General features: G+C 36.2%; 3 protein-coding genes across 4 annotated transcripts; 2 read left to right on the forward strand and 1 right to left on the reverse strand.

Annotated features, from left to right (window-relative positions):
- Window positions 1-105: 105 nt before the first annotated feature.
- Window positions 106-4,169, reverse strand: LOC121258304 (F-box protein At2g16365-like). Its single transcript, XM_041159772.1, has 4 exons — window positions 3,831-4,169; window positions 1,962-3,310; window positions 1,702-1,727; window positions 106-1,548 (listed from the first exon to the last, which is right to left on the reverse strand). Exons 2-4 carry the CDS (start codon window positions 2,269-2,271, stop codon window positions 916-918), a joined length of 969 nt encoding a protein of 322 aa, XP_041015706.1. The 5' UTR covers window positions 2,272-3,310; window positions 3,831-4,169; the 3' UTR covers window positions 106-915.
- A 10,534-nt stretch (window positions 4,170-14,703) lies between these two features.
- On the forward strand, window positions 14,704-20,553 carry LOC121258307 (protein RER1B-like). Its single transcript, XM_041159776.1, has 4 exons — window positions 14,704-14,857; window positions 15,480-15,836; window positions 19,881-20,061; window positions 20,222-20,553. The coding sequence occupies exons 2-4, from the start codon at window positions 15,490-15,492 to the stop codon at window positions 20,270-20,272; spliced, it is 579 nt and encodes a 192-aa protein (XP_041015710.1). The 5' UTR covers window positions 14,704-14,857; window positions 15,480-15,489; the 3' UTR covers window positions 20,273-20,553.
- A 1,490-nt stretch (window positions 20,554-22,043) lies between these two features.
- LOC121258305 (syntaxin-112-like) lies at window positions 22,044-24,176 on the forward strand. 2 transcript variants are annotated; one of them, XM_041159773.1, is made up of 2 exons: window positions 22,044-22,196; window positions 22,948-24,176. In XM_041159773.1, exon 2 carries the CDS (start codon window positions 22,971-22,973, stop codon window positions 23,865-23,867), a length of 897 nt encoding a protein of 298 aa, XP_041015707.1. In that variant the 5' UTR covers window positions 22,044-22,196; window positions 22,948-22,970; the 3' UTR covers window positions 23,868-24,176. The 2 variants fall into 2 exon arrangements, with proteins under 2 accessions (XP_041015707.1, XP_041015708.1); XM_041159774.1 differs by lacking the exon at window positions 22,044-22,196 and adding an exon at window positions 22,216-22,627.
- The last annotated feature ends 931 nt before the right edge of the window (window positions 24,177-25,107 follow it).

Below are 25,107 nucleotides of genomic sequence, written 5' to 3' on the forward strand. Positions count from 1 at the left end.
CTCCATCCGCCTCACTTTCCTAGTTGAGGTTTCCTTCTTTTTCAGCCTAATGAAAAATAGGTAGCTCGAACATTCAAGTAATCAGTGGTTAGCAGAAGGAGCACATGCATAAGCTTCAACCATTTTATAACAAAGAATTCTCTCCAGTCATCCAAAATAACCCATCAGGAATAACACAGGAAAAGAAAAACCAAAACGGTTAAAAGCATATACACATACAGGATACATAAAATAGAATTTTTAAGCTCTCTCTCTTTTCGCATATATACAAGTCTGTCTCTGTGTGGTTGCATGCGGGCAGGCATGAAGATGCACGGCGCACGCTCTCTCTTTTCTTTTCTTTTTTTCATTTTTTTGAACGAATTTAATTCTTGGTTCCCTGGCAGTACTTAGATTTTCACTCTAGTTATTCTGGGAGGAACAGCAGACCACATCAGCAGCAAGACAGGTGCTTCTGAATTTATCACGAGACTAGTTCTGGTTGTGCCATCCTCACTTCCAAGTTGCCATGGTCAAGAAACAATCCTCTTTGGAGTTCTTCCCACCAAGCAGCGAGAAAACATATTCCTCTAAAGAAAGACGAAAAATAACAGAAAGTTCATAACCACAAAGGGAAAAGAAAACACTCTACATCTCTTCCCTATGATTAATAGCCAAAGCATTTCTTGTCCTTTTCAACAACTGAAACGGGCAATATTCCATTAGATCTCTTTATTTACCCTTTCTTTCCACATATATCTTTGCTTACTCTTAAATGAATCCATATTACTCGGGGCACAGTGTTTTATGACCCTTTGGTATTCCAAACAACAAAAGGCCCTCTTTTCTCATACTCACATGGAGGGAAACCACACATAGCCTTCCCCATCAATGCCATTGCAGCAATGCTTGGAAATTGCTTCTTTTGAAACCCATCTAATGGTGCCTTTGAACATTGAGGCTCACAAACCACCACAGCCTCAGGCCTCTTCTGGGAGAGGCAACCCGATTATGGCACCACCTCCGAATCCAAGGATGTGAAAGTGTTACATATTGACTTTTCTGCCCTGAATCAACAGAAGAGGACCCACCTTTCCTTATTAACATAGCATTTTGACCTAATTCCATCTGTTCCTTACCATGACATCTACCCAGAGAGGGTTCGGAACCAGCTATGCCGCATTTTAAAATTTTTCTGAACTTATTGCCCTCTTCATGGGTAGGTGCTTCTCCCATTTTTGAGCTCTTAATACCATAAGCAGAACCTGAAGAACTCAACTTTAGACGTTTGGCCCACCTGCTGCTTGGCTCTGGTCCTAGAGGGCCATCCTGACAACCACTAGGTTTGGAAGTCCCAGGCTGTTCGGCATCGGAAAGAAGCTGTTCAATGTCCAAACTCTGGGTTCTTGATGAGCTAGTCTCCCCACAACCCATAGGGCTTGCCAAAGCAGGAAGATCAGGAAGAGGATGATTTAGATCACATACCACCCCATTCAGGGGTCTTCCCTCCATTTCTACTCTAGCCGAAGCATCTGCAGCTTGAGATTTTTGTGACTTCCCCTTGAGGCACTACAATATTCAAAAAAAAATTTATTGCTTTATCATAGCACCAATGTAATACAAACCCAATTTACTTGGAAGAAAAATAGACACATGGACTAGTCAATTGACAACCAATACAAGGACACACCATCCAAAATATCAAAACACAGCAAGAGTTACCTTTCTAGATGAGGATGAAGCAACACCTGCAACAAACAGGCAGCACCATCAGCCCAAAAAAGGGAACAGAAAAGCTTATATACATGAAAATTCAGGCAATTGGATAAACTTCAGTGAGACCAGAAATGTTATTTTCCATCACCCAATAAAATGCATCTTATTCTCAGTGTAATGCTGTAGAACCTAGAATCCTATCCATATAAAACAATGCAATGCCATTCGATGGAATCCAGAATGTCAAATATAGCAAGTGTACATACCGGGAAGATAGTTCTCCTGGAAAACATCCATGTCCATAGTATCAGTTTCAGCTGATGATTCGTTCCTCAGTCCAACTGGAACATTTACATCTATAACATTTTCTTTTCCCTCACTTTCTGTGGAGCTCTCCAAAGGCTGAAGTTTCACTCCTTTCTGAATGTGGAAACGAAAATCTGGAGATAAACCGAGAATCTCACTTAAAGCTTTTCCTTGGAGTTTATCGGATAAGTCTACATCGGTCTTTTCCGTGATCATAATATGGTGAGTTGTTTGGGAGAATTTAAAAGGACTTCTAGCTGCTCCTCTCATTGAGTCATTGGTTGTGTAGGCTCTCGTAGCCTCCACATCATCAACAGAGTACGGCAGTCTTGGTAGCGAATAACATTCATGATATAATTTTTCTGTTTGGGCTATCTCTGGGGGCTGCTCTGTTTACCAACATAATACCCCTTCTGCCTCAAAAAGGACTTACCAGATGTTATGGAGTCTAATAAGTTACTGAATTTCTTCTCATGAACCAAGATAGTGGAATGGTTGTGATGAGTGTCATGAACGAGTTTTTCTGATGCCATAATGGAGTTTGATTGGTTTATTTCATCTTGTCCAGGCAGTCCGCTGTTAATTCCATGTGGCACAATTTTTAAACTTGATCTCATAAAATCATCCTGAAGAGACGTTGAAACAGCTAAGCTGTTCGTTTCAAGATCTTTATGAGATTTCACCTGCTGCTCTGAGGACTGAGAGATGCCTCCTGGTTGAAAACGACATTCAAGAGTGTCCATTTCAGGAGGAGCCCCTGAAGATTTTGAAGGTAAATGACTCTCACTTCTGTGGAGAGAACCAGTAATATGCCCAACGCTGGAATCATTTTGAGAACTCAGTACACCCCCATGACGCATGGCTTCATCATTCTTTAAAGCCAAAACACCACCCTGTCTCTCTCGAGAAAGATTGAACATGGGAAAGGATCGGTAACCATGTCTCTCTCTCATTAATCGTTTTGAACTTCTTTTCATATTCTCATTATCATTGATAATATCAACTTCCTTGGCTTTAGTTACTTCTCTAAATCCTCCAGCACAAATTTCTTTCGCTCTCTCTGGCCCACCATGTACAGGGTGCCTCTTAGCATCATGAACTTCTTCCTTGGACTCGTAACGGATCGATAAATTACTGCAAGCCTGAGTGGCTGACTTACAACTTGTTCTCATCCAATGAGCCATCCAAAGAGATCGGTTTTCAGCCACTGCGTCACTATCTTTATAGGATTGTGTAACGTGATCAGACATGGTACTTAATTATGTTTCTCAATCAATAGCAATTCCTCATCAGCTCATCAAAAAGTCACCTGAACACATCATTCAGTAAAAGAAAAATGTTCAAGGTACTTAATTATGTTTCCCCATCAATAACTATTCCTCAGTCTCTCCTGGGCCTTATCATATTATTATGCCATTTTATATCTGTTTTAACTCTTGGGACGGATGATAATTTATCTTGATATCATGTTTCCGAGGTCAACCCTGAAGACCACCTACCTCTAACTCTTATAACCTATTTAAACTTTAAAGTTAAACCCAGAAAAGAAAAAAATCATGACGATAACATGTTGAGCTCGAGGTATAGGTGTTCGAGTCATATGCTTTTGTGATAAGCGATGATACATCGGAACAAGACGTAGCCGAAGCAGCTTTAACCAAGCAACAATAAAATTAGGCTTAGTCGAAGTGAATTCTTGAGATGATAGTCTCTTCCAAACAATCCGTCTCAATTTCCACACACTTATTAAGTCAAGAGGCAACAATTTGTAAAAAGTTAATTAAAACTACAAAATAAACAAATAAAAAAAAATCTAAAAAAAAACTCACCTGAGTCACAAATACAGCGAAGACCACAGGTATCGAAGTTCAAGAGAGGCTGTAGATCCAGAAAGAGAGATCGAAACAGAACCACGGGAAGAGAGAGAGAGAGAGAGAGAGAGAGAGTTATTGTACGTCCGGAAGATGGAATTGTTATGGACAAGGGTAATCGAAAGAATAAATATGAATGGATGAGAAGAGAGGGAGCAGAGCACTAGAGCAAGAACAGGAAGAAGAAGAGAGAGTTTAAAGGAAGCTGGGAAGTTGAAGCCGAGCTCCGTTTCGTTTTACTTTGGACATTTTACGCTGTAAGCAGGAGTGGTCGGGGAGGGAAGGGAACCCCAAGCTGCACTTTTTTGATTGGGAAGTGATATTTGCAGTGGCAATAAGTTTTGTGTATTTTATTTATAAAAATTAGATAAATTTTAAAATTAATATAAAAAAAATTATTGTTTGATGACTGATTCTACTATTTTTTTTTAAGAAAAATGATTTGTATAAATTTTAAATAAATAAGTTTTATATAAGTCTCTGTAAAAAAGTAGATTGCTTAAAAAAATGTGAAAAAAAGTTTATTTTTTATTAATGGGATCTACTTTTTAACAAAAGATTTATATGAAATTTATCTATTTAAGACTTATAATTAGCATTACTCTTTTCTTCTTTTCTTTTTTCTATTTCTAGTTTTTTTCCTCTCTTGCTCTGTCCTAAAAATGGCTCATCCAATAAAATATTTCAAATTAAATCGTTTCACCAAATTATCAACAAATAATTTTATAAAAATTTTTACACTACACACTATCACGTGGTATAATTTGATTTAAAATATAAATTTTAAATTTTAAATTTTATAAATCAAATTATATCATGTAGATAATAAGTGGTATAAAACTTTCAAATAACACTACTCATTATAAAATATCTTCCCTTCTAGTTTACAAGAAATTAGATTACCAATTGAAAAGGTTGGGTAGTTCTTTTTATTTCCTAAAATAAAAGATAAATTGTTCTCCAAATAACATAATTCTTATAGGAAAATAATTTGTATAGTTGTAGGGTGAGAAAATCTCATATACCCTTCTTGAAAAAAAGTGGACACAATTTGAGACCGGCATGAGATAATTCATTTTTTAATAATGAATCATATTATTTTAATAGAAATGTGTGAAATTTGTACATTTTATAATTTTATTTAGCATTAATTTTTTTTATATCTACATATATAAAATATATTAGAGTTTTGCTATACAACCTCTACCATACTCCACATTCTTCATTTTTTAAATTTTTAAATTTTTTAATATTTTTTTTAAATTTTTTTGAGTTTATTCTTTTTAAATTATTTTAAATTTTCTATTCATTATTCATATGATAAATATTTGATAAAACAAAAAAATAATAAAAATTAACAAAAAAATGTGGAGTGTGACGAGGTTGTAGAGATTTATTCTTTTCACAAATAAGGTGAAGGGCATGTTGAAAGCCGTACACAAAATTATGGCTGCGGTGGACTTGGCTAGTGAGAGTCGAGCCGATGAAGCAAAGGCTTAGAAGGCGCTGAGCTGAGCTGATGGATAAATAATGGTAGCTAGCTATTCGACACGCAGAGATTGAATTTGTTGGATACTGATCACCGAGAAATGATAAAACAACCGCTGTTTTACAATTTTTCTACAACCTTCAAGTAAAGTAATAAATTTTAAAATATTAATTTTAATTTGATGTGCTTAAAATTTAAAAAAATATTATTTTATTAATAAATGGTAAATAATGTATAGTGGCCCAGTGGGATTGTAAGGACATCATTGCTCCTGATCACCACGCTCTGGGCTTTCCCACCTACTACGTTTTATCTTGAGCGTCATTTTTTTATGTCATTTTTATAAATTTGCTATTTGAGATTTTATACGATACATAAGATAGGATTCCAATGTAAAAAATTTTAAATAAAATTATGTTTATAGATACATATCTATTAACTATTTTTGGATTTTTTTAATATCTATTGTGAGTTTGGTTCTCTCCTATGTTGAGGGTAAGGTTAGTTTCTCTATTGGGTCTGAGTGAACTGAGGCCCGTGAAAGCGTTTAATCTCATCATTATAATTTTTTTAAATTTTTATACAAAATATAATAAATAATTAAACTTTTTTAATTCTCAAAACAATAATAATATTAAAAAATAATATTCTAACAATACTTTATTTAACTTTCATCTCATTTCAACTGACTATCCAAATATCGTCTAAGATTTTATGTCTCTTAGAAAGTTCTGTCTAAAGAGTCATAGAGAATGGACAATGAAATATCCTAACTCTGTGAAGGTCTACGGTTGACTGATGACGAGAAACTGAAAGTTACAGTGAGGGAAGAAGATGTTTTGTTGTTGGTTGTTAAAAGCAGAAAGTGTTTGGTTGCTTGTATTGTGGCTAACAAAGTAGTAAATAGAGGCGCCTTCATCTTTACAATGACAAGAATTTGGCAACCTGAGGGGAGCATTTCATTTAAAGAGGTCGGACTGAACTGTTTTCTGGTCGAGTTTCAGGGTGAGAGTGAGAAGAATCGTGTCATGCAAGGACAACCATGATTATTCGATAATTTCCTGCTATGCCTCAAGGAATGTGATGGGGAGTCTGCTCCAAAGGACATGCAATTTGATTCAGAACCCTTCTGGATTCAACTTCATGACATGCCATTCGTGGGCATGAATACAAGTACAGGGGAAAGACTAGGTAAATCTGCAGGGTAGGTGATTTTGGTAGACATTGATGGAAGTGGCACGAGTTGGGAGAGTTTTTACGTGTGAAAGTTATGGTGGATATCACGAAGCCTTTGGCTAGAGGTGGAATTCTTAATATCGATGACAAAAGGTACTGGATCCCCTTCAAGTATAAAAGGCTGCCAAATTTCTGTTTTCATTGTAGTGTGATTAAACACCCTAATAAAATGTGCACTAAGCTAGTCCTAGGATGCACGCAAAGTAAGGAGCACCAAAGCTAGTATGGCAATTGGCTAAGGGTCGGTAATCCAAAAGCCTCATCTAGTTCACAAAGGAAGGGTGATAAAAACCACCCAAAGGACTCCACCGGCAAAGTCCGGCAAGACAATTCCGATGAAGGCATCTCAAGCAGCAGCAGAAAAGGAAATGAGTCTCAGAAAGTAGTTAATTTGGAAGCAATCAATCAAGATCTCGTGATTATAGGTGATGACAAGATGTCCAATGATACTTATGGTAATAATTCAAATAGAGGTAGCCCATGGAAGGTGGAAAAATTTCAGCAGGAATCAAGGTCTATTAAGGAAGGTGGTGGTGTTGATCCTTTGATTCTAATGACTGGAAATAATCTCTCCATGACTTTAGGAAGTAGTAGGGAATCGAGATCTTCCTTTGGTGGCACACATGAAGACAATATAATGCATCATAGCAGTCGAGTTGGTCTATCAACTCCTTTCCGCTTTAATATTTCTGCTCATAAAAGAAATGGTAAGAATTTATCCAATTGGAAAAGAAGAGCTTGAGTAGGTAACTCTCAAGAATACTAATCTGATTGATAAACATGTGAAACTAAATTTGATTGATCCTATTAAGAAGAGTAAAGAGGACGCAGTTGATCTTTTGGCTAATAAAAGAGCTAAATGTCAAAATGGTGAGGTGGATAACCACCTTAGTGAATTGGCAGAGGTTGCAGTCACCATGAATCTTGTATACTGGAACTGTCGAGGGCTTGGAAACCCTCAGACAGTTCGTGAACTTCATTTTATGGTGAAGGAAAAGGTCCCAATAGTGTTTTTTTTTTAATTGAAACCAAGTGTAACAGAAAGAAAATGGAAGGAATACATGATAGGCTAGGGTTTGATCAGAGCTTTGTAGTGAACAGTTTGGGCACGAGTGGTGGTTTAGCAACTCTGTGGAGGAAGAATATCAATGTTGAGTTAAGCTCATATTCTCAAAGTCACATTTCACTTTCCATCACTATGACAAATGAGGAGAAGAAATGGTTGTTGACTGGCTTTTATGGTAGTCTTGTGGCTGCTAATAGAGAAAGTAGTTGGCAGCTATTGAAACTTATTAAGCCTAACCAACAGATCCCTTGGCTATGTATGAGGAATTTTAATGAAATCATCTCTCAAGATGAAAAATAAGTTGCAACTGTAAGGCCTTATAAGCAGATGAAATTATTCAGAGCTGCTCTTGAGGAGTATGGCTTAAGAGATATGGGTTTCACAAGCTCGAAATTTACATGGTGTAACAAGAGGGAAGGAAAGACTTTTACAAAAGAAATGTTGGATCGAGTGTTAGGGAACAGTGAATGGAGTATGCTATCAAGTCTCACAGAGATTCAAATTCTTCCTACTATCAGTTATGATCACTAACCTTTTTTTGTCACATGTCTTAATAATGAAGGGGAACCTTTTACTCATAGGAAAGTATTTAAATATTAAGCCAATTGGTCTAAAAAGGAAGAATGCAAAAAAATCATTAAGATGACCTGGAGATCCTCCAGTTCTTGCCACATTGCTGTTAAGTCAATTAAGAATGGCTTGGAGAAGTGCAAGCATCGGTTAGTAATTTGGAATAAGCTATCTTAGGGAAACTAGAAAAAGCAACTCAACCAAAAGAGAGAATTGATTAAGGCCATGCAGGACATCAATCAAGGGGACTTCAATAATACTATTTTAGAACTACAAAAAGAAGTGGAGGGCCTGCTGGAAGATGAGGAGTTAAAGTGGTGCCAACGAGCAAAACAGAAGTGGCTAAAGGATGGAGACAGAAATACCAAATACTTTCATATGTGTGCCAACCAACAAAAACAGTCCAACACCATTTGAAATGTCACCAATGAGGGAGGTCAGGTTGCCAGGAATTAAGAGGAAATCAATAGCATGTTCCAGGACTACTACTAGAAGCTATTCACCTATTCTAAACCTGATAGTTTTCAAGAAGTACTGGAGAATATAGAGACTAGAGTATCTGAAGATATGCATAGGCAACTACTGAAAGATTTTTGTATTGAGGAGATTGAGACAACAATCTTTTAGGTGAATTCTCTGGGTTCTCCAGGCCCAGATGGCTTCCCTGCAACTTTCTATCAAGATCATTGGTCCACTGTGGGAGATGTGGTTTTTGCCGTGAAGAACATATTGATGCAGAGGAGAGGCATTAAAGAGCTGAATCAAACTCATGCAATGTGTAAGCATTATTAGCTACTCCCTTCTCATTAATGGAGTATCTTAGGGGACTTTCTTACCTCTAAGAGGCCTTAGACAAGAAGATTCTCTATCCCCTTATCGCTTTATCATGTGCTCAGACTCTTTGAGTTCCATTTTAAATACTACTGAGAAAAGAGGCCATATAATAGGAATTCCCTTTGCTAGAGATTCTTTGCATATTAATCACATATTTTTTGAAAATGGCACTCTTCTGTTTTATAAGGCTAACCCTATGGAGTGAAGTAGGCTTTTCAGGCTACTGGAATCTTATGAACTTGCATCTGGTCAGAGGCTGAATTTGAACAAATCTTCAATCTATTTTAGCAGCAACACCAAACAAGTAGTTAAGGATATTATTCTTACCATAGTAGGGATTCAACCTTCTAAGTCTTATGAGAGTTATCTGGGCTTACCTTCATATGCTGGTAAGAATAAATCTAAAGCCTTTAACTCTATCTTGAACAAGATCAAGAGTCAAATCAGCAATTGGAAGGTAAAATTGTTGTCACAGGCTGGAAATGAGATACTGCTCAAGGCTGTAATTCAGGCTATCCCCACTTACAGCATGAGAATTTTTAAGATTCCAAAGGCTATTCTTAAGGAGATCAATAGCATTATGAAGGAGTTTTAATGGGGACAAATGGGAGATCAATCAAAGATTCATTGGATTAAATGAGAATTGCTGGGAAAGGCTAAAAGTGCAGGAGGGCTGGGATTTTGAGACTTAGAGAATTTTAATTTGCCCTTTTTAGCTAAGAAATGTTGGAGGTTGATCCAGTTTAATGGTTATTGGCAACAAGAGTCTTAAAGGCCAAGTACTTCCCTAGTACCGATTTCTTAAATGCAAAGACCAGAAGCAATGCCTCTTTTATATGGAAAAGCTTCATGACATCTTAGCACATCTTAAGCGAGGGTTTGGTATGGAAGGTAGGTAATATGGAATCAGATATGGCATGACAAGTGGATCCCCAAGCCAACTATATAAAAGATTCAGTCCCATGTGGGGATATTGGAGGAATCAACTAGCTTTGGTGAAGGAATTGATAGATGCAGATACAAAACAATGGAACATTCCTTTAATTCAAAGATTATTCTCTTATTATGAAACAGAAATCATTTGCATAATTCCTATCAGTCCTTGTAATAGCCCTAACAGGTTAGTTTGGAGATGCATTGCAAATGGTAAAAGTGCTTACCACTTTCATGGGGATATATTGGAGGGAAGAAAGGGGCAGACCTCGAGCAGCAACATATCATCAGAGATCTGGTCCAAGCTATGAAAATTGCAAGTACCTAATGCTATGGAAATTTTCCTTTGGAGAGCATGTCATGAGTCATTACCAATGAAGCTTAATCTGCATATAAGGAAGGTAGTCGACTCCTCTTTGTGTCCAATATGCAATACACATCCAGAAACTACAACTCATGTTTTATGTAATTGCAAGTTAGCTCAAGATGTGTGGGGTCTTAGTTCAAGGAAACTGCAGAAAGGTTTGGTGGAGGATATAGCTTTTAAAGATCTACTTTTTCAGTGTTGGCATTGGTTGAACAAAGAGGAATTCGAGGACTTGATGGTAATAACTCATTAGATTTGGAAAAGAATGAATTCTTATGTATTTGAAGGAAAGTTCATATATCCTAACAAATTGGTGCAGAAGTCCTACAAGCTCGTGTGGAATATAGAGAGGTAGTGAGCAAATATTTTGTGAGAGCAATTGAGAGTGTAGTTACAGATCTTCATTGGCATCCACCTCCACTTAATACTTATAGGATTAACTGAGATGCTGCCATAGATAAAATTCATTGAAGGGTGGGAATTGGGGTCATAGTCAGGGATTGGGAAGGTAAGGTAACAGCGACTCTGAGATCTTCCAGAAGTCTATTTCCTGATGCCAAGTTGGGTGAGGCCTTTGCTGCTTTAAATGCATCTATCTTGTATCAAAAATTAGATCTACGACAAGTGATTCTTGAGAGATATGCGTTATCTGTGGTAAATGAGATCAATAACACAAAAGAGAAGTGGAGCTCTGTTGGAATGATTATCAAGGATGTAAGGAATTTGATGACAAAAGTGGATCACTGGTCTGCTAGACATGTTCCTAGGCATTTGAATGTACTAGCCCATTCGTTAGCAAAGAATGCTCTTGAGATTGCTGAGGAGAGCATATTGTTAGAGGAAATTCTTGTGTGTGTATTCAATCTTTACCATGAGGTATGAATAACATTTGTCTTTCTCTAAAAAATATATATATTAAAATATTTTTACATTTTTTTCACATTTTCTATGTAACTTATTTGAATGAAATAAATAATCCGAATTTGTCCCAATTATTGCATAGATTTGCAATTGTCTGTTAGAGAAATACAAAAAAAAAATATTGTATTAAGTCTTAATTTAAGAAAAACCTAAATTATTGTGTATAACTGCAACAAAAAAAAAAAAAAAAAAAAAGGTCCAGCGTAATTATATTTCAGATAATTTACTAACTATCTAATCGTGCGTGGAAAACCCAAATAAACTATAATAAATTTTTTAATACTAATTTATTGTACTTATCTCTCTAACTTTAAATTTTAATACTCGTTAAATTATAAAACGTCTTAATTTTTAGTGTTATTTAGGACTATACAAGAAACCGTAAAGCTGATTGGGACCGACTCAGACCTGCTGCTGGAGCTCAGAATCGACCAAAACCAACGTAGAACCGGTCAGCTGGCAATTGAATTTGGCCAAAACTGATGTCCAGCGGTTTGGTCCCGGTCTGAACCGCCCCCACCTTCTTCCTCATTTCTTTATTCTCCTTTCTGATTTTTCATAGTGCTGCCCCCACCTCTCTCTCTCTCTCTCTCAAATCGCGGCTCGCGGCATCATCTCTCTCAAATTGCAGTCACCTTCGACAAAATTATTGTTAGAATATATTTTTCAAAGATAATTCAAATACAAAATTTTCAAACTAATCATTACAATTTTTTCAAATTAATCACTATAACTTTCCCAAAAATAAAAAAAAAATTAAAATTTTCAAATCCACAAACAAAAATAATATTATAAAACTATATTCTAACAATATTTTAACTTTTTAATATTTTTTATTCAACTTTTTATCTTTCATTTCCCAAAACTTAAAAGACACCCAACTCAAACAATCTCACTACTATTAACAAACTATTTTACTACTATTCACAAAATTCTCATTTTATTTCACTCCCCAAACAAGCCCTAAGTCTATCTTTCTTTGTCTTTTGCCGACAACATATATGGTCATTAAGCCCCGTTTGGATACATAAACAGTTTCATCTCATATCATCTCATTATTATAACTTTTTAAAATTTTCACACAAAATATAATAAACAATTCATTTTTTTCAAATCTTAAAATAATAATAATATTAAAAAATAATATTCTAATAATATTTTATTCAACTTTTAACTTTCATATAAAATTGTCTCATTTCATCTCACTATCCAAGCCAGGCGAAATATCAGTAGATTTTGTTTGCTAAAAGAAGGCACCATTCTTCCAAGAAACTTCTCCTTCTCTTGTCGATTAAAATAAATGTCATTTTTCATTTAAACTTTGTTATTCTCAATTATCGTATGTGTTATATAACACATTTTATATAACAGTCATTTAAGTAGTTATAAGATAAAACCATTTAAAATGATGTACGTCGTTTAACTCCTATTACATTAAGCTGATGTAAATGATTTTTATATTAATAAAATTAAGATCAATAAATAATACCACATCATTTAATCTTAAAGATTGATTCTAAATGCAAAAACCTTAATTTTAGAGGCATAAATTCTCCCTAAATGGCTAAATCTAAGATTGAACCTTTAAATACAATTAATTTTTGAGCTCTTCTATGTACAAGCAGATTCGTGAATCAATCTGTATACCAATATTGACGTAGACTATTTTGTCAAATATTCTTTTCAAATTTGTATTGTTTAATTAAAGTCTATCTTTCCACCTAGTATTGGTGTGCAAATATGCTTATAACCAGATTTTTCTTTAATTTTTATAGACCTCCTTGCATATATGAAAAGCCACACCACGTGCGTCACATGTTGTATACGATTTATGAAAAAATATAAAATCATTTATATAGTCTTAAAGTAGGGTTGTGCATATGACCTGAAATTTTGTCGAATCCGACTAAAATGACCTGACCCGACCTGATTTTTGTTGGGTTATTCTTTATCGGGTCTTCAACCCGACTAATCAATGAGTTTAATTTTTAGTTTCAACCCGTCCGACTATAAAATCAGAGTTAGTTCTCCAACCCTAGAGCTCAAAGTCCCAAGTCATATTCAGATTTTCACTCACTCAGATTTTAGATTGATCTTTAGAAAGGTTAGGTGATTGCCAAGGATTTTTCTAAAGCCATCATTCTAGTGCATCCACGTGATCGCCCACCAGGAGTATTGGAATTGAGGACTGTGCCAGCGAACTAGGAGCCCACGAATCCTGCGTCGTTGTCTGGAGTTTATGCAGCCACAGTTTTCACGTTGTTAGGAGTCTTCTGGGTGGCTATGTAACTCAATAGATTTCTCCTCGTCAATCATCCTCTGGGCTCATAGTAGTCGGCGTGAGCCTCCATACACTTCTTCAATGCCCTAGTCACCTCGACATACAATGTCCTCTTTCATCTTCTTAGCCTCCTCAATGCATTGCTCCCATGCTATAAAACTCTCATTGCAACTGCTAGCCTTCATGAACAAGCAAAACCCACTCTCTCTTCTTTCCCTTCTTCCCCATTTTCCATCTCTGCTTGGCCTAGATCCTTTTGGATGGCTTCGGTAACAGAGACGAGACAACCAAACAGAGAAGAGAGAGTGAGAGTGAGAGTCTGTAATAGCTGTCAGGAACCACCCTAAAAGTAAGAGAAGCAGCGGTGGGGAATGAGCATCTCAAGTGTCGGCTAGAAGAAGAAGAAAATGTAAAAAGAAGAAGCAGCATCCGAATTGGGCTTGAGCCCTGTTACGAGTTGATGAAGGCTAGCAAGGGGAAAGTGGGTAAAGGCTTGGGTCATCTGGTCCACGGTGCTTGGTCAGGTCATACGCGTCCAACCCGTTTTTATTTTGATCGGGTTGGATCAGATCAGATTGGCACCTAAAATAAATAATTTCAGGTCGGGTCGATCTAAATCTGACTATTTCAGGTCAGGTTGCAGGCCTATCTTAAAGTATACTAACCTCGCTTTATTTATTTGAAAATGATTATGATGCACTTGGGACTCAAAATGACAAATTATGGCCCATTTTATTATGTGAATTTCAAGCATGTCAGATTTTTTCGCATAAATATTGAAGAAAATTTATAGTCATTCTTTGTTTTTCCAAACTATTTCATTTTATTATTATATATTTTTTAAACTCTTATACAAAATATAATAAATAATTCAAATTTTTTAAATTTTAAAATAAAAATTATATTAAAAAATTATATTTTAATAAAAATTTATTTAAATTTAAATTTTCATATCATCTCATCTTACCATATAACTAAACGGGACCTAAAACTTTCTAACATTAATAATAATAATAAAACTATAGTCACCGCCTCTATGAGAAATCGACCAGATGCCGCCCCGTGACTCCGTCTTCAAAGACCGTTCAACGGCGTGATTGTCCGTTATAATACAAAATTAATATCTATTTCCAAAGGAAAAAAAAAAAAGGAGAAGAAAAATAAAATAATACCAAAAAGGAAATAGGGTACTTCTTCTCTCTCCCGCACAGATCTGCTGGCTTTTCGCTTCCTGGCATCAAATTTTCTGTCTTGGCTCCCAACGCTCGAAACAACACAGTCATCCAAGGTCAGCTCCCCCACATTCACAGCTTAATTTTTCTCCCTAATTTACCCTTTATTCATTTTCTGATTTCGATCCGTGCCCTACTTTATTGTTTACAATCTTCGATTTTGTCTGTTTTCTGTTTTTCATCTGCTCTTTTGTTTTCCCCTTTGACGTTGCATTTAATCTCTTTACTGATTTTCTTGTGATATCTTCTTTATGGATCTTGGAGAACATTGTCTGTTCAATATATGTAGACCTAAACCTAACCCTTACCATCTGTTTGGTTTCCGAGAAATGCTTGGGAATACAATGGTATGGAAAATAAAAGAATGGATCTCGCCTCTCTTATTGTCAGGGTGTATCTGGGTTAATGAATGCCGTTTCCTAGCATTTTGCTTGATGTGCCTGAGAAGTAATTGAATGTCTGTTTTCGTTCACTTAACTCTTGTTACTGCGGAAATTCATTTTATAGTTTCAAATATACGGATATATATATATATATATATATATATATATATATTTGTATATATGTATGCATGTATATATTGTACACGCAAATACTCAAGCTTAATGATATACATACGTGCAATGTATTTCATGGTGTATACTTGGTTTGATTGAAGCTTACCGTCTTATTGTGAAGGTTGAGTTGAATGGAGGGAGTTGGGGGCGACAGTGCAGCATCAACACCTGTGAACGTATTTTGGCAAGATGTGTGGAGGCGGTACCAGTATTTTCTGGATAAGACGACTCCACATGCAGTCTATAGATGGATTGGGACCCTTGTTGTAGCGTTGATCTACATTTTGCGAGTTTATTATGTTCAAGGGTTTTACATTATCTCATATGGTCTGGGGATTTATCTGCTGAATCTTTTGATTGGATTCTTGTCGCCTTTGGTTGATCCAGAGATGGAAGTTTCAGATGGGCCTATGCTGCCAACAAAAGGTTCTGACGAATTTAAGCCATTCATTCGCCGGCTTCCAGAGTTCAAGTTCTGGTAACTGAACAATTTTCTCGTTGTCTGGTTTCTGTTATCAAGTGATGTGGTTCTGGCATATTAAAATTTCAACGCATCCTTAGCAACCTATACAAATACATTCTTGGTCATCACTGCTATTATTCTCTTCAAAATTTCTAATGTTTGAGTCTTTTTATGCCCAAGGTCATATCATATATCCCTTGCTTGAAAGTTTTGTTTTCTTTTTCAACAAAATATAACTCTTCTCATGGATGATCATATTACACATCTAAGGTGACTTATTTCCACATGACATGCAATGTGGCTTAAGACTTCTAGTGTGCTAAACTTAATTGCTTAGACTTAGCTTTCCCATTACTGATTTGCGCATACGGAATGGCTGCCACTTCTCTTTACATTGAATGCTTTAGCTAAATGGTGCAAGGTGCATGTGCTGCTAACTTCCATCAAGTTTGCACTGGAGACTTATTTTTACTAAGATTTAAGGTCACTCTAGGCTCTAATGATTAGGTATGGACTTGGGCTCCAAAGGTGGACTTTAGTGTCTAAATACTTGAGTATAGGAAAGTGTTCAAGAATCCCACATTGCTTGGAAAAGAGAGTTCTTGCCTTCATAAGGATTTCAAGGGATGCGAACTGACATTTGACTAGCCCTTTTATAGTATGACTTTAAAAGTAGCTTGGACTTTCAATTATAACTGGACTCCCTTGGAAATCCCTATGAAGGGCAAGAACTCTCCTTCCCAACAATGTGGGATTCCATTCACCATCTACTCAATCAAGGGTGTTACATAGGGCCTCAAAAGTTTCTGAGTGTTAGTGTTTGTCGTTATTTTTTTTTATAAGTAAACGATTATATTGATATGAATAGGCATCGCCCAAATACATAAGATGGTATACAAAAGGTAACACCAATTTAGGAAGAGGAAATAGAAACTAGAAATTCATGAAAATTGAGGCCATGGAAATCTACAGCTGTGGCCCATAGAAAAAGAGTGCTGACAAAAAATAATCTAAGTTCTTCTAATGAACGCTCTTTGTCTTCAAACGTTTGGTCATTTCGCTCCTTCCATAGGCACCATAGAATAAATATCGGAACCATTTTCCACACCGCTGAGATTTGTGGGAGACCTCGTAGATTTGTCCAACTGGCCATGAAAAAGAGTGTTTGTCGTTATTTCTGCACTGTGTCAGTGGAGTTGACCTTACTGTAACTCCTAAGATTGTCTTACACGTGGTTTGAGCAGTTGAAAGAATGACTCATTGAGAGTTAATAGCATAATGCTAAAGGTTTAATCAAGTGTCCTAGGAAGGCCCAAAAAGCAACTGTCTGAAGCTGTGGTGGTATTTCAGAATTTCTGTAGTGGCCTAAACTCCATTCTCTCGAGTTCTAGCATGCATACAATACCCCGTTCATCCAAATAATGCATGAGTTCTTATTTAATTTTACTTACAAGCACACAAGTTCCTACTTAGTCTTCGCTGTATAATGTGATCACTGCATTGAACAGATCAGTTTGTTTTCTCTTAGAGAAGTTTATCAATCGTGAAATTCCTGATTTTTTTAATTCAACTTGCAATCTCAAAATCTGTCATAAATCTGCCATTTAACCATGATCAGCACTTAGGTTCAAATTCATTGGATGCAAACAATCTCCGAGGGCCATCGGACTGGGGAATTTTTTCCTTGAATTACGCGAGGTGCACTTGCAGGAAACTCCTTGCCGAGGGCCTGTGCACCCCCGGGATTAGTTGGGACGTTGTTCCTGGACACCCGGTGCCAATCAAAAAAGAAAACCCATGATCAGCACTTATACAGCCTACAGAAGCCTTAACAAAATACTTGCCTTTGGTTTTTCACCATGTACTAAGGGAAGACCTAAGCAGTAGAATTTGTCAACTTGAATTCCATTTGTGAGAACCAATTTCTTGTGTTTCTTGTGGTTGATCCAGTTCGCCCAAGAAACGTTAAGGAATAATCAGAGCTGTTATGAAACGGAAAATTTTCGTCTCATGGAAATCTTGAAGAAAAACTCACCTTTGTTCAGTTTAGAGTTGCACAAAAAAATTGCTGCCTCTGGGGATCTCTTCTAGGTTTTGAAGTTGGCTGTTTGGTGTGAAAACTTTTCAAAACTTCTATGCTGTGGCAGCAAGAAAAACAAGAAGATGCTTTCTTTATAGATGTAACGCTCCAATGGAAAGCCCAAACCACATGGCCTATACTCCAAAAGGGCTAGTCAATGATGCAATTGGAGCTCCATTAGAACCTTATAAAGAGCAAGAACTTCTCATTCCCAAGCAATGTGGGATCCCATACACCACCTACTCTTATCCTTATTATATGGGGTATCACAATAGAACTCAGGGTTTGCTGAGAATCTGTATAGAATCGTAGGAGGGATTTACTGATATGTTTTTCAGAGATATAAAGCAGAAAGTTGATCAGAATCTTTGAATTTTCTCACTTTGAAGGGACTTTTATTAAAAAAAAAAAAAAAGAATTCTCGCTTTGAAAGGGCAACAGATCTCGGAGATGGTTCTTAGGGATTCTCTTCTTGGCTTTTGGTGAAAACTTGAGGAAATAGCTAGCTATAGGGGCTGACAGACCAGGCAGAGGAGAGGATTAGTTGATAAACATGTTTTAAAGATGATTTCAATAGAAAACCTACTTGAAACACTTTCACTGCATATTGTCACATTGTGCCATTTATTTGAGTATCTTTTTGTTTTTATATTTTAATATTACCCATGTATGATGAGGATGGGCCCACATGCTAGAGTTAGTAAGGGAGACATTTTCCTAGTGAAGAAGTTAAGCGTTTTTATCTCATGAACTATTAGGATTTCGATTAGGATTAGTATTGACATTCTCTCTCTCTCTCTCTCCCTCAATTTTGATTTATCAGATTGTCACATGTAATGATTTAAAAAAGCGTCCAGTCTTGTTTGAAAATTCTTAAAGTCCCCCCCCCCCCCCCCCCCCCCCCCCCCCTCCCTCTTTCCAAATGCTGAAAAACTTGCATATATAATAAGTAATAATATACATTAATACTACATGCTAAAGTTTTTTGTATATTATTGCCAATGCCTCTTTACTAATCAAGAGTTTGTTGGAACCTTGTGTTCATTGCTGCATCCTGGTTATCAGCATGCAAGGCTAATAATTATTATTTTTTACTTATCGAAATGGGTAAGAATGTTTTCATTTTTTTTCTGAACAGGGCTCTTGTTTTTCATTTATGACTGCGTTACTCATATTTATGCATCTAGTTTCCTTTTGCAAGTATAGATATCTCCTCTGTCTCCCTGGTTCAAAATTTCTGGTGGCCTTGGTCTCATCACCACTGCAAAAATTTCTGGTTGCCGTCTCACACTCTGATGTGAGCATAGGGTTACATAAAGTTCCATAATGATGATATCTTGTACACTGGGTTTTTGTTTGTTCTAAGATGTTAATACTTGTTTTTGCAGCTGCATATAAATTTAATAGTCATGACTGAGAAACAAGTTATCCTTTTTTTTTTTTTAGGAGAAATAAGCTATCCTATCTGTTGCCTTATCTTTTTTGTTGCTATATCTTTGTGATGGAGAAAACTATAGAACAACAGGACAAAAAGTTACTTTCCTCTGTCTTGCCCATTCTTATGATCAATAAAATCTTGTTTACCGATAAAAAAGTTACTTTCCTCTGTCAGGCCTTGATTCTGACTTTTAAGTACTTTTAGCAAAACCGTATGTCTAGATGTGGTGGATGTTAGAGAGGTCAGTGCTAACTAGAAAAAATTGCAAAGGATTGTATAAAAACAACCCAATTGATCAAATTTACTTCATATGGGCTGATGCATGCTACTTCCTTGGAAGTTGGGAAAGCTTGCAATTTGCCTTAGTTATTTATACCTGTATTTCTTTAGCCACTGGAATTATGTGAACTTGCTCGGTTGATATGCATATTTCTCAAGTTACCAAAGCCTTTACCCAATTTCATAGGGATGGCTTCACAAGTATTTTTGTTTTGAAGATGCATTCATTGGATAATATTTTCTGTTTGCTGTCATGTTTCAGGTACTCCTTCACCAAAGCTCTGTGCATTGCTTTTGTCATGACCTTCTTTGCTATGTTTGATGTTCCTGTCTTCTGGCCCATTTTACTTTGTTACTGGATTGTTCTGTTTGTCCTTACAATGAGGCGCCAAATTGCACACATGATCAAACACAAATATATTCCATTCAACGTAGGGAAGCAGGTGAGATTCATACAGTTCTAATGAACTTTCTCTATCTGGACTGACCACTTATCCTTAGAAGCAACTTTGTTCCTTTGTCATTAGCTTGTGTTGCCGTAGGAGCAACCTTTCCTGTAAATGATTTCTGGCGGTTGAAAAGTTAACTTTTTATCATTGACAGAAATATGGCAAGAAACCTTCTGCAAGTGGCGGTGGCTCCCGTGGTGACTGAACCTCTTCTAATTTTATGATTAGGGCAAATATAAATTTACCTGATGGCCAAAAAAAACAAACAAAAAAGGAAAGGCTTAGTAGGGAAGATTTAGGATGGTAGATTTCTTTTTTGTATGGATTGTAATATGAAGTTCAACTGTCTTGTTTTTTCATGCTACCAGAAGAATTGCCGATGTTGCAGGGAGACTTTTTATTGTCCATATACAATTCAGATTCAATTATTACGTTTTTCAGATGACTGTCAATGTATCTGCATCTGCATGATGCAGAATATTTCCACCCTTGCATGGTTTCCTCTGTTATTGATTGCAGATTCCTGTGCTTATATAAATGTCTTGCTAATGAAAAGAGAGTTATCAATGTAGGAGAGGAGTAGTTGTATGGCCTATTCTCTGCTTTCACAAACTCTTTTCCTTGTTTACACTTGTGGTCGTTTGCCACATTAAAAGATAAATGCTTTAGCAACAAAAAGATTTCAAAGTAAATTCATAAATTGATATTACTTGATGTGATATGTTTGATTGTAAAATTATTTTTATTGTAAAGTAATTTAACGTATTATGTAAAATTATGTCAAAAGGTGGATTTACTTTTATGGGATGTCTGTTGACGTATCACTTCTCTCATAAAAAAATGATGTAAGGGCTCACGGCAAAGCTAGGAAAATGAGGCAGAAAGGGTAAAAAGCACCAAAACCCAGAAGGCAAAGGATCTCAAATAGCATCAAAAAAGGGGAACAGAGGAAAAAAGAATTGGGATTTAGCATAATCAATGTAGATTTATGTTTGCCTTAAAGTTCTGTTTTTTATTTTATTTTTGTTTAATAATTTTTGTTCATGGATTTAGCGGATGCCTAAATATTCAAATATGAGGTAGAATAGAATTTTTCAAAATAAAATTGTTTTAAATTCATGATGTAATTGTTCTAATAAAGTACCAAAAGGCATTCTTGGATCCATCTTTATGATGCTTTTTGAAAGAAAAATTTTTCTCATCAGTTACTATTTACAACCATATATCTCACATCCTATGAAAAATATTCTCATATCTTATGAAAAATACATTCACATTTTATAAAAAAGTTATAGATGTAGAGTGTGTGAGTGAATAGTTTCTGATGCATAAGCTTATAACATTCTTCTTTTTGAAATTGGGAAACATGGTGCATAGTAGTCTCTAATCCTCCAAAGTGATAGCTATTTAATTATTGAAAAATTTAGCTTTCATAAGGCTGCGATATTGAGTTGAGTTGAGATGATAAAATATTATTAGAATATTATTTTTTAATATTATTATTATTTTGAGATTTGAAAAAATTGAATTGTTTATTATATTTTGTGTTAAAATTTGAAAAAATTATAATGATAAATTGAGATAATTTGATATGGATTTAAAAAACAAACGAAGCCTAAGTCTTCTTTCAGTTTTGAAGCAATGCGAACTTAATTAATTATTTGTCATTTGTCAACACAAACAAACGCAATGCGAACTTAATTAATTATTTGTCATTTGTCAACACAAACAAACGGACGGGGACCGGACCGGTCTGGTAGCAAATTGGATCTGTCCGGTCATGGTGTCCGCGTACGACGAGACCCCATTGGCACAGGAACAACGCCATTTTGAGAATCTGCGAAGAGAGAATTTCAAATTTCAAACGGCTCTATTAATAAATAGCCGTTGGAACTTGAAAGTTTGAAATTTGAAAGAAATAAAACGTAACGGTCCGGGCTATGAGTCTATGACTATTGTTTTTTATTTTATTTTGTTTTGCTTTTAGGATAGCATATTTATAAGCTCCAAGAGAGTTCAAACATCTCTCTATACTTTACCGTAACTTTCTAAAGTGAAAAGCACTTTCCCAGAGAAGAAGTTCCAAGTAGCAGTCGAGGCGCTCGTTTCTTAGCATCGTCTTCATCAAGGTTTCGTTTCTCTCATATGCATTATTATTGTTGAATTGTACCTGTTACAACATTCACACTGCATTAGATTATAGATAGCATTCTAGAATCAAAGTCCGTAGATTTTCGAATCGAGGCCCTCTTTCGTCTGTGTCAAGACTATGTTTTTTTGGTTGCTGAGAAAACTTTTCAAGTATAAAAGACAAAAGAAAGGACAAGCTCGAAAATTATTTTAGCTTCGGTAGCGTTTTGCGGTTTGTTCGACTTGAACTTTTGCATTTGGTTCTCAGGAACGAAACAGTGCGCAAGCGTTATCTCTGTTTGTGACCCATTCTAGTTTCATTACATACTTCTTGTTGGAGGGATAAGAATTATGTTTAAAATAATTTAAGCATCATCGCAGCCTTTTTTCTCAACAGGTTCGCTTGCTTTTTCAAGTTCTGTATTGTTTGGTACGTATAATCATTGCTTTTCCGGGTTCTTTTTTTATTTAGGCCATTGAGATTTTGAATTACAGGTACTCCCTATGATTCTGTTTGGTTTTGGAGAAAACTGTGTGATCTAATTTCTATGTTTGGCTGTTTCGGGAAAACAGAATAAGTAGGTTTATCTTATGAATGATAATAATATACGTCAAGTTGAGCAGAATTCCCAGTTTTCATGCAAACAGAGCAAATTCTCTTCGACCCATAAATCTTTCCTTTCGTATTGTATTTTGCAATGGCCAAATTTAGATCTCAATAGTATAATAAGTTTCTTCGATTACGTTCAGGTTGGTGTTTGATCCTTGCAAATATGAATGACCTTATGACGAAGTCTTTCCTGAGTTACGTGGAACTCAAGAAACAGGCCATGAAAGACCTTGATGCAGAGCCGGACATCGAGATGGGAAAACTTAATCCCACTGATGAACAGAATCTCTCACTGTTTTTCGAAGAAGTGGCCGGAATCAAGGCTGATATGGAAGAAATCACCAATCTTCTTCTTAACCTTCAAGACCTGAATGAAGAGACCAAGTCCACTCACAGCGCAAAAGTTGTTCGAGGGCTAAGAGATAGGATAAACTCAGACATGGTCACCATTCTTCGGAAAGCGAAAAACATCAAAGCAAGACTAGAGACGCTCGATCGTTCTAACATAGCTAATCGCAAGGTCTCGGCAGCATACAAAGAAGGAAGCCCGGTTGATCGAACAAGGATGTCGGTGACGAATGGTTTGAGAATTAAACTGAAGGAAATGATGAATGATTTCCAATCATTGAGAGAGCGGATTGTGAAAGACCACAAAGAAGGTCTTAAAAGGAGGTACTATGCTGTGACTGGAGAGGAACCAAGCGAGGAAGATATTCAGAAGATGATTTTGGGAGGTGGGCAGGTGAAAGTCTTTGAAGGGAAGGCAGATTTGGCAATGGAGAATAAGGAACGGGACGAGGCTTTGAAGGATATACAGAGGAGCTTGACAGAGCTCCATCAAGTCTTTCTGGACATGGCAGTTTTGGTGGAAACACAAGGCGAGAAGATCAACGACATCGAAGAGAATGTGGTTCGCGGTGGCGTCGACATTAGGGGCGGAACCAAAGGGTTGTTTGAAGCTGAGCAGTTGAAGAAGAGTAGAAGGAAATGGCTTTATTGGATGGTTGGTTTGGTGCTGGCTCTGTTCTTGGTATGCATCCTTTTCATCATAATATTTTGAACTCCTCTCCCGAGTTCAAAAAATGACTAGAATGCGTGATTCTGATTGCTGGGATGGAAGAAAAGTATGGGACGTTTGTCGTGTGTATGGTGGGATATCAGAATATGAGGGATGTTTGTATTGGGTCTTGCACTCTGATACTTGTGTCATTTGGACGGCTATATGTGATGATATCTCTTCATCTTCGATTTGGATTTTGTGGATGGTGGTGTTCTTCTTCTGAGGAGGCTTGTTAATTGGGTGTTTCTTTCTCTATTTTTTTCTTTTTGGTTGCCGATGAAAAAAGCACATTAAATTGAGACTCCTAAATTATTGAGGCTTCTTTTCTTTTCTTCTTCTTCTTCTTCTTCTTCTTCTTCTTCTTCTTTTTTTTTTTTTTTTTTTTTTTTTTTTTTTTTTTTGATAAATTTGCTAAAGAAGAAATGGGTTTTGGGTCCATCCCCAAACAAGCCTTCTGGAGTGGGGTTTTGGGTTTGCTACTTTTGTTGCATAGTTTTCTCGTACCAGGCCCGGTTGACATGGGCCTGCCTGGTACGAGAAAGTCAGTTGCTCATGAAAGCCACAACACCCTAAACTATGAGGTGGGCAAAATTTCCAACGTCCAAGTTCTAATGAGGCTTCGATTCCGTCGTCGAAATTTGTGGAACTCCAAACTCTGATTTTTTTGTACAACATGATCGATCGAAACGACGTCATCTAAGGCCGCCGTTTGCAACTTTGTCATCAATAAGAAAGATTTCTAACTTCCTTCTCCAAACTCTAATTTTTTTGTTTGATTTTTGTTGTTTCATTTTGACTTTTTTGTTGTTTTCATTTCAATAATTTTGGTTTTTAAGCTGTTAAATTTAAGAATTGAGAGATTTAAGTTTTGTAAAAATCAAGTTTTTGTTCCAAGTGCCGTTCGCTTGAGTCAACTCAAACGAATGTCACACAGATTATTTAATTGAGTCTTCGCTTGAGTGTGATTGTTCGCTTTGAGCTCGAGCGAACATCATACATATATGTGAGCTCGAGGCTTCGCTCGAGTTTGGCTAAACCCTAAAATCCTAACCCCTAACTCTAAACCCTAAGTCCTAAGATCTTAAAAGTCTAACAAAAATAAATTTGTTAGACAAACCCGAAGCCCATATTTTCTGTATATTGATAGTAGAAAGAATCCTCTTTAAACATTGATTTAAACATTGCTTGAGGGGTTACTGTGTAAATATCACAGGGAGAACTATATGTACCAGCCAACACT

Source organism: Juglans microcarpa x Juglans regia, chromosome 3S (genome assembly GCF_004785595.1).
Source record: "Juglans microcarpa x Juglans regia isolate MS1-56 chromosome 3S, Jm3101_v1.0, whole genome shotgun sequence".
In the NCBI taxonomy this organism is placed as follows: domain Eukaryota; kingdom Viridiplantae; phylum Streptophyta; class Magnoliopsida; order Fagales; family Juglandaceae; genus Juglans; species Juglans microcarpa x Juglans regia.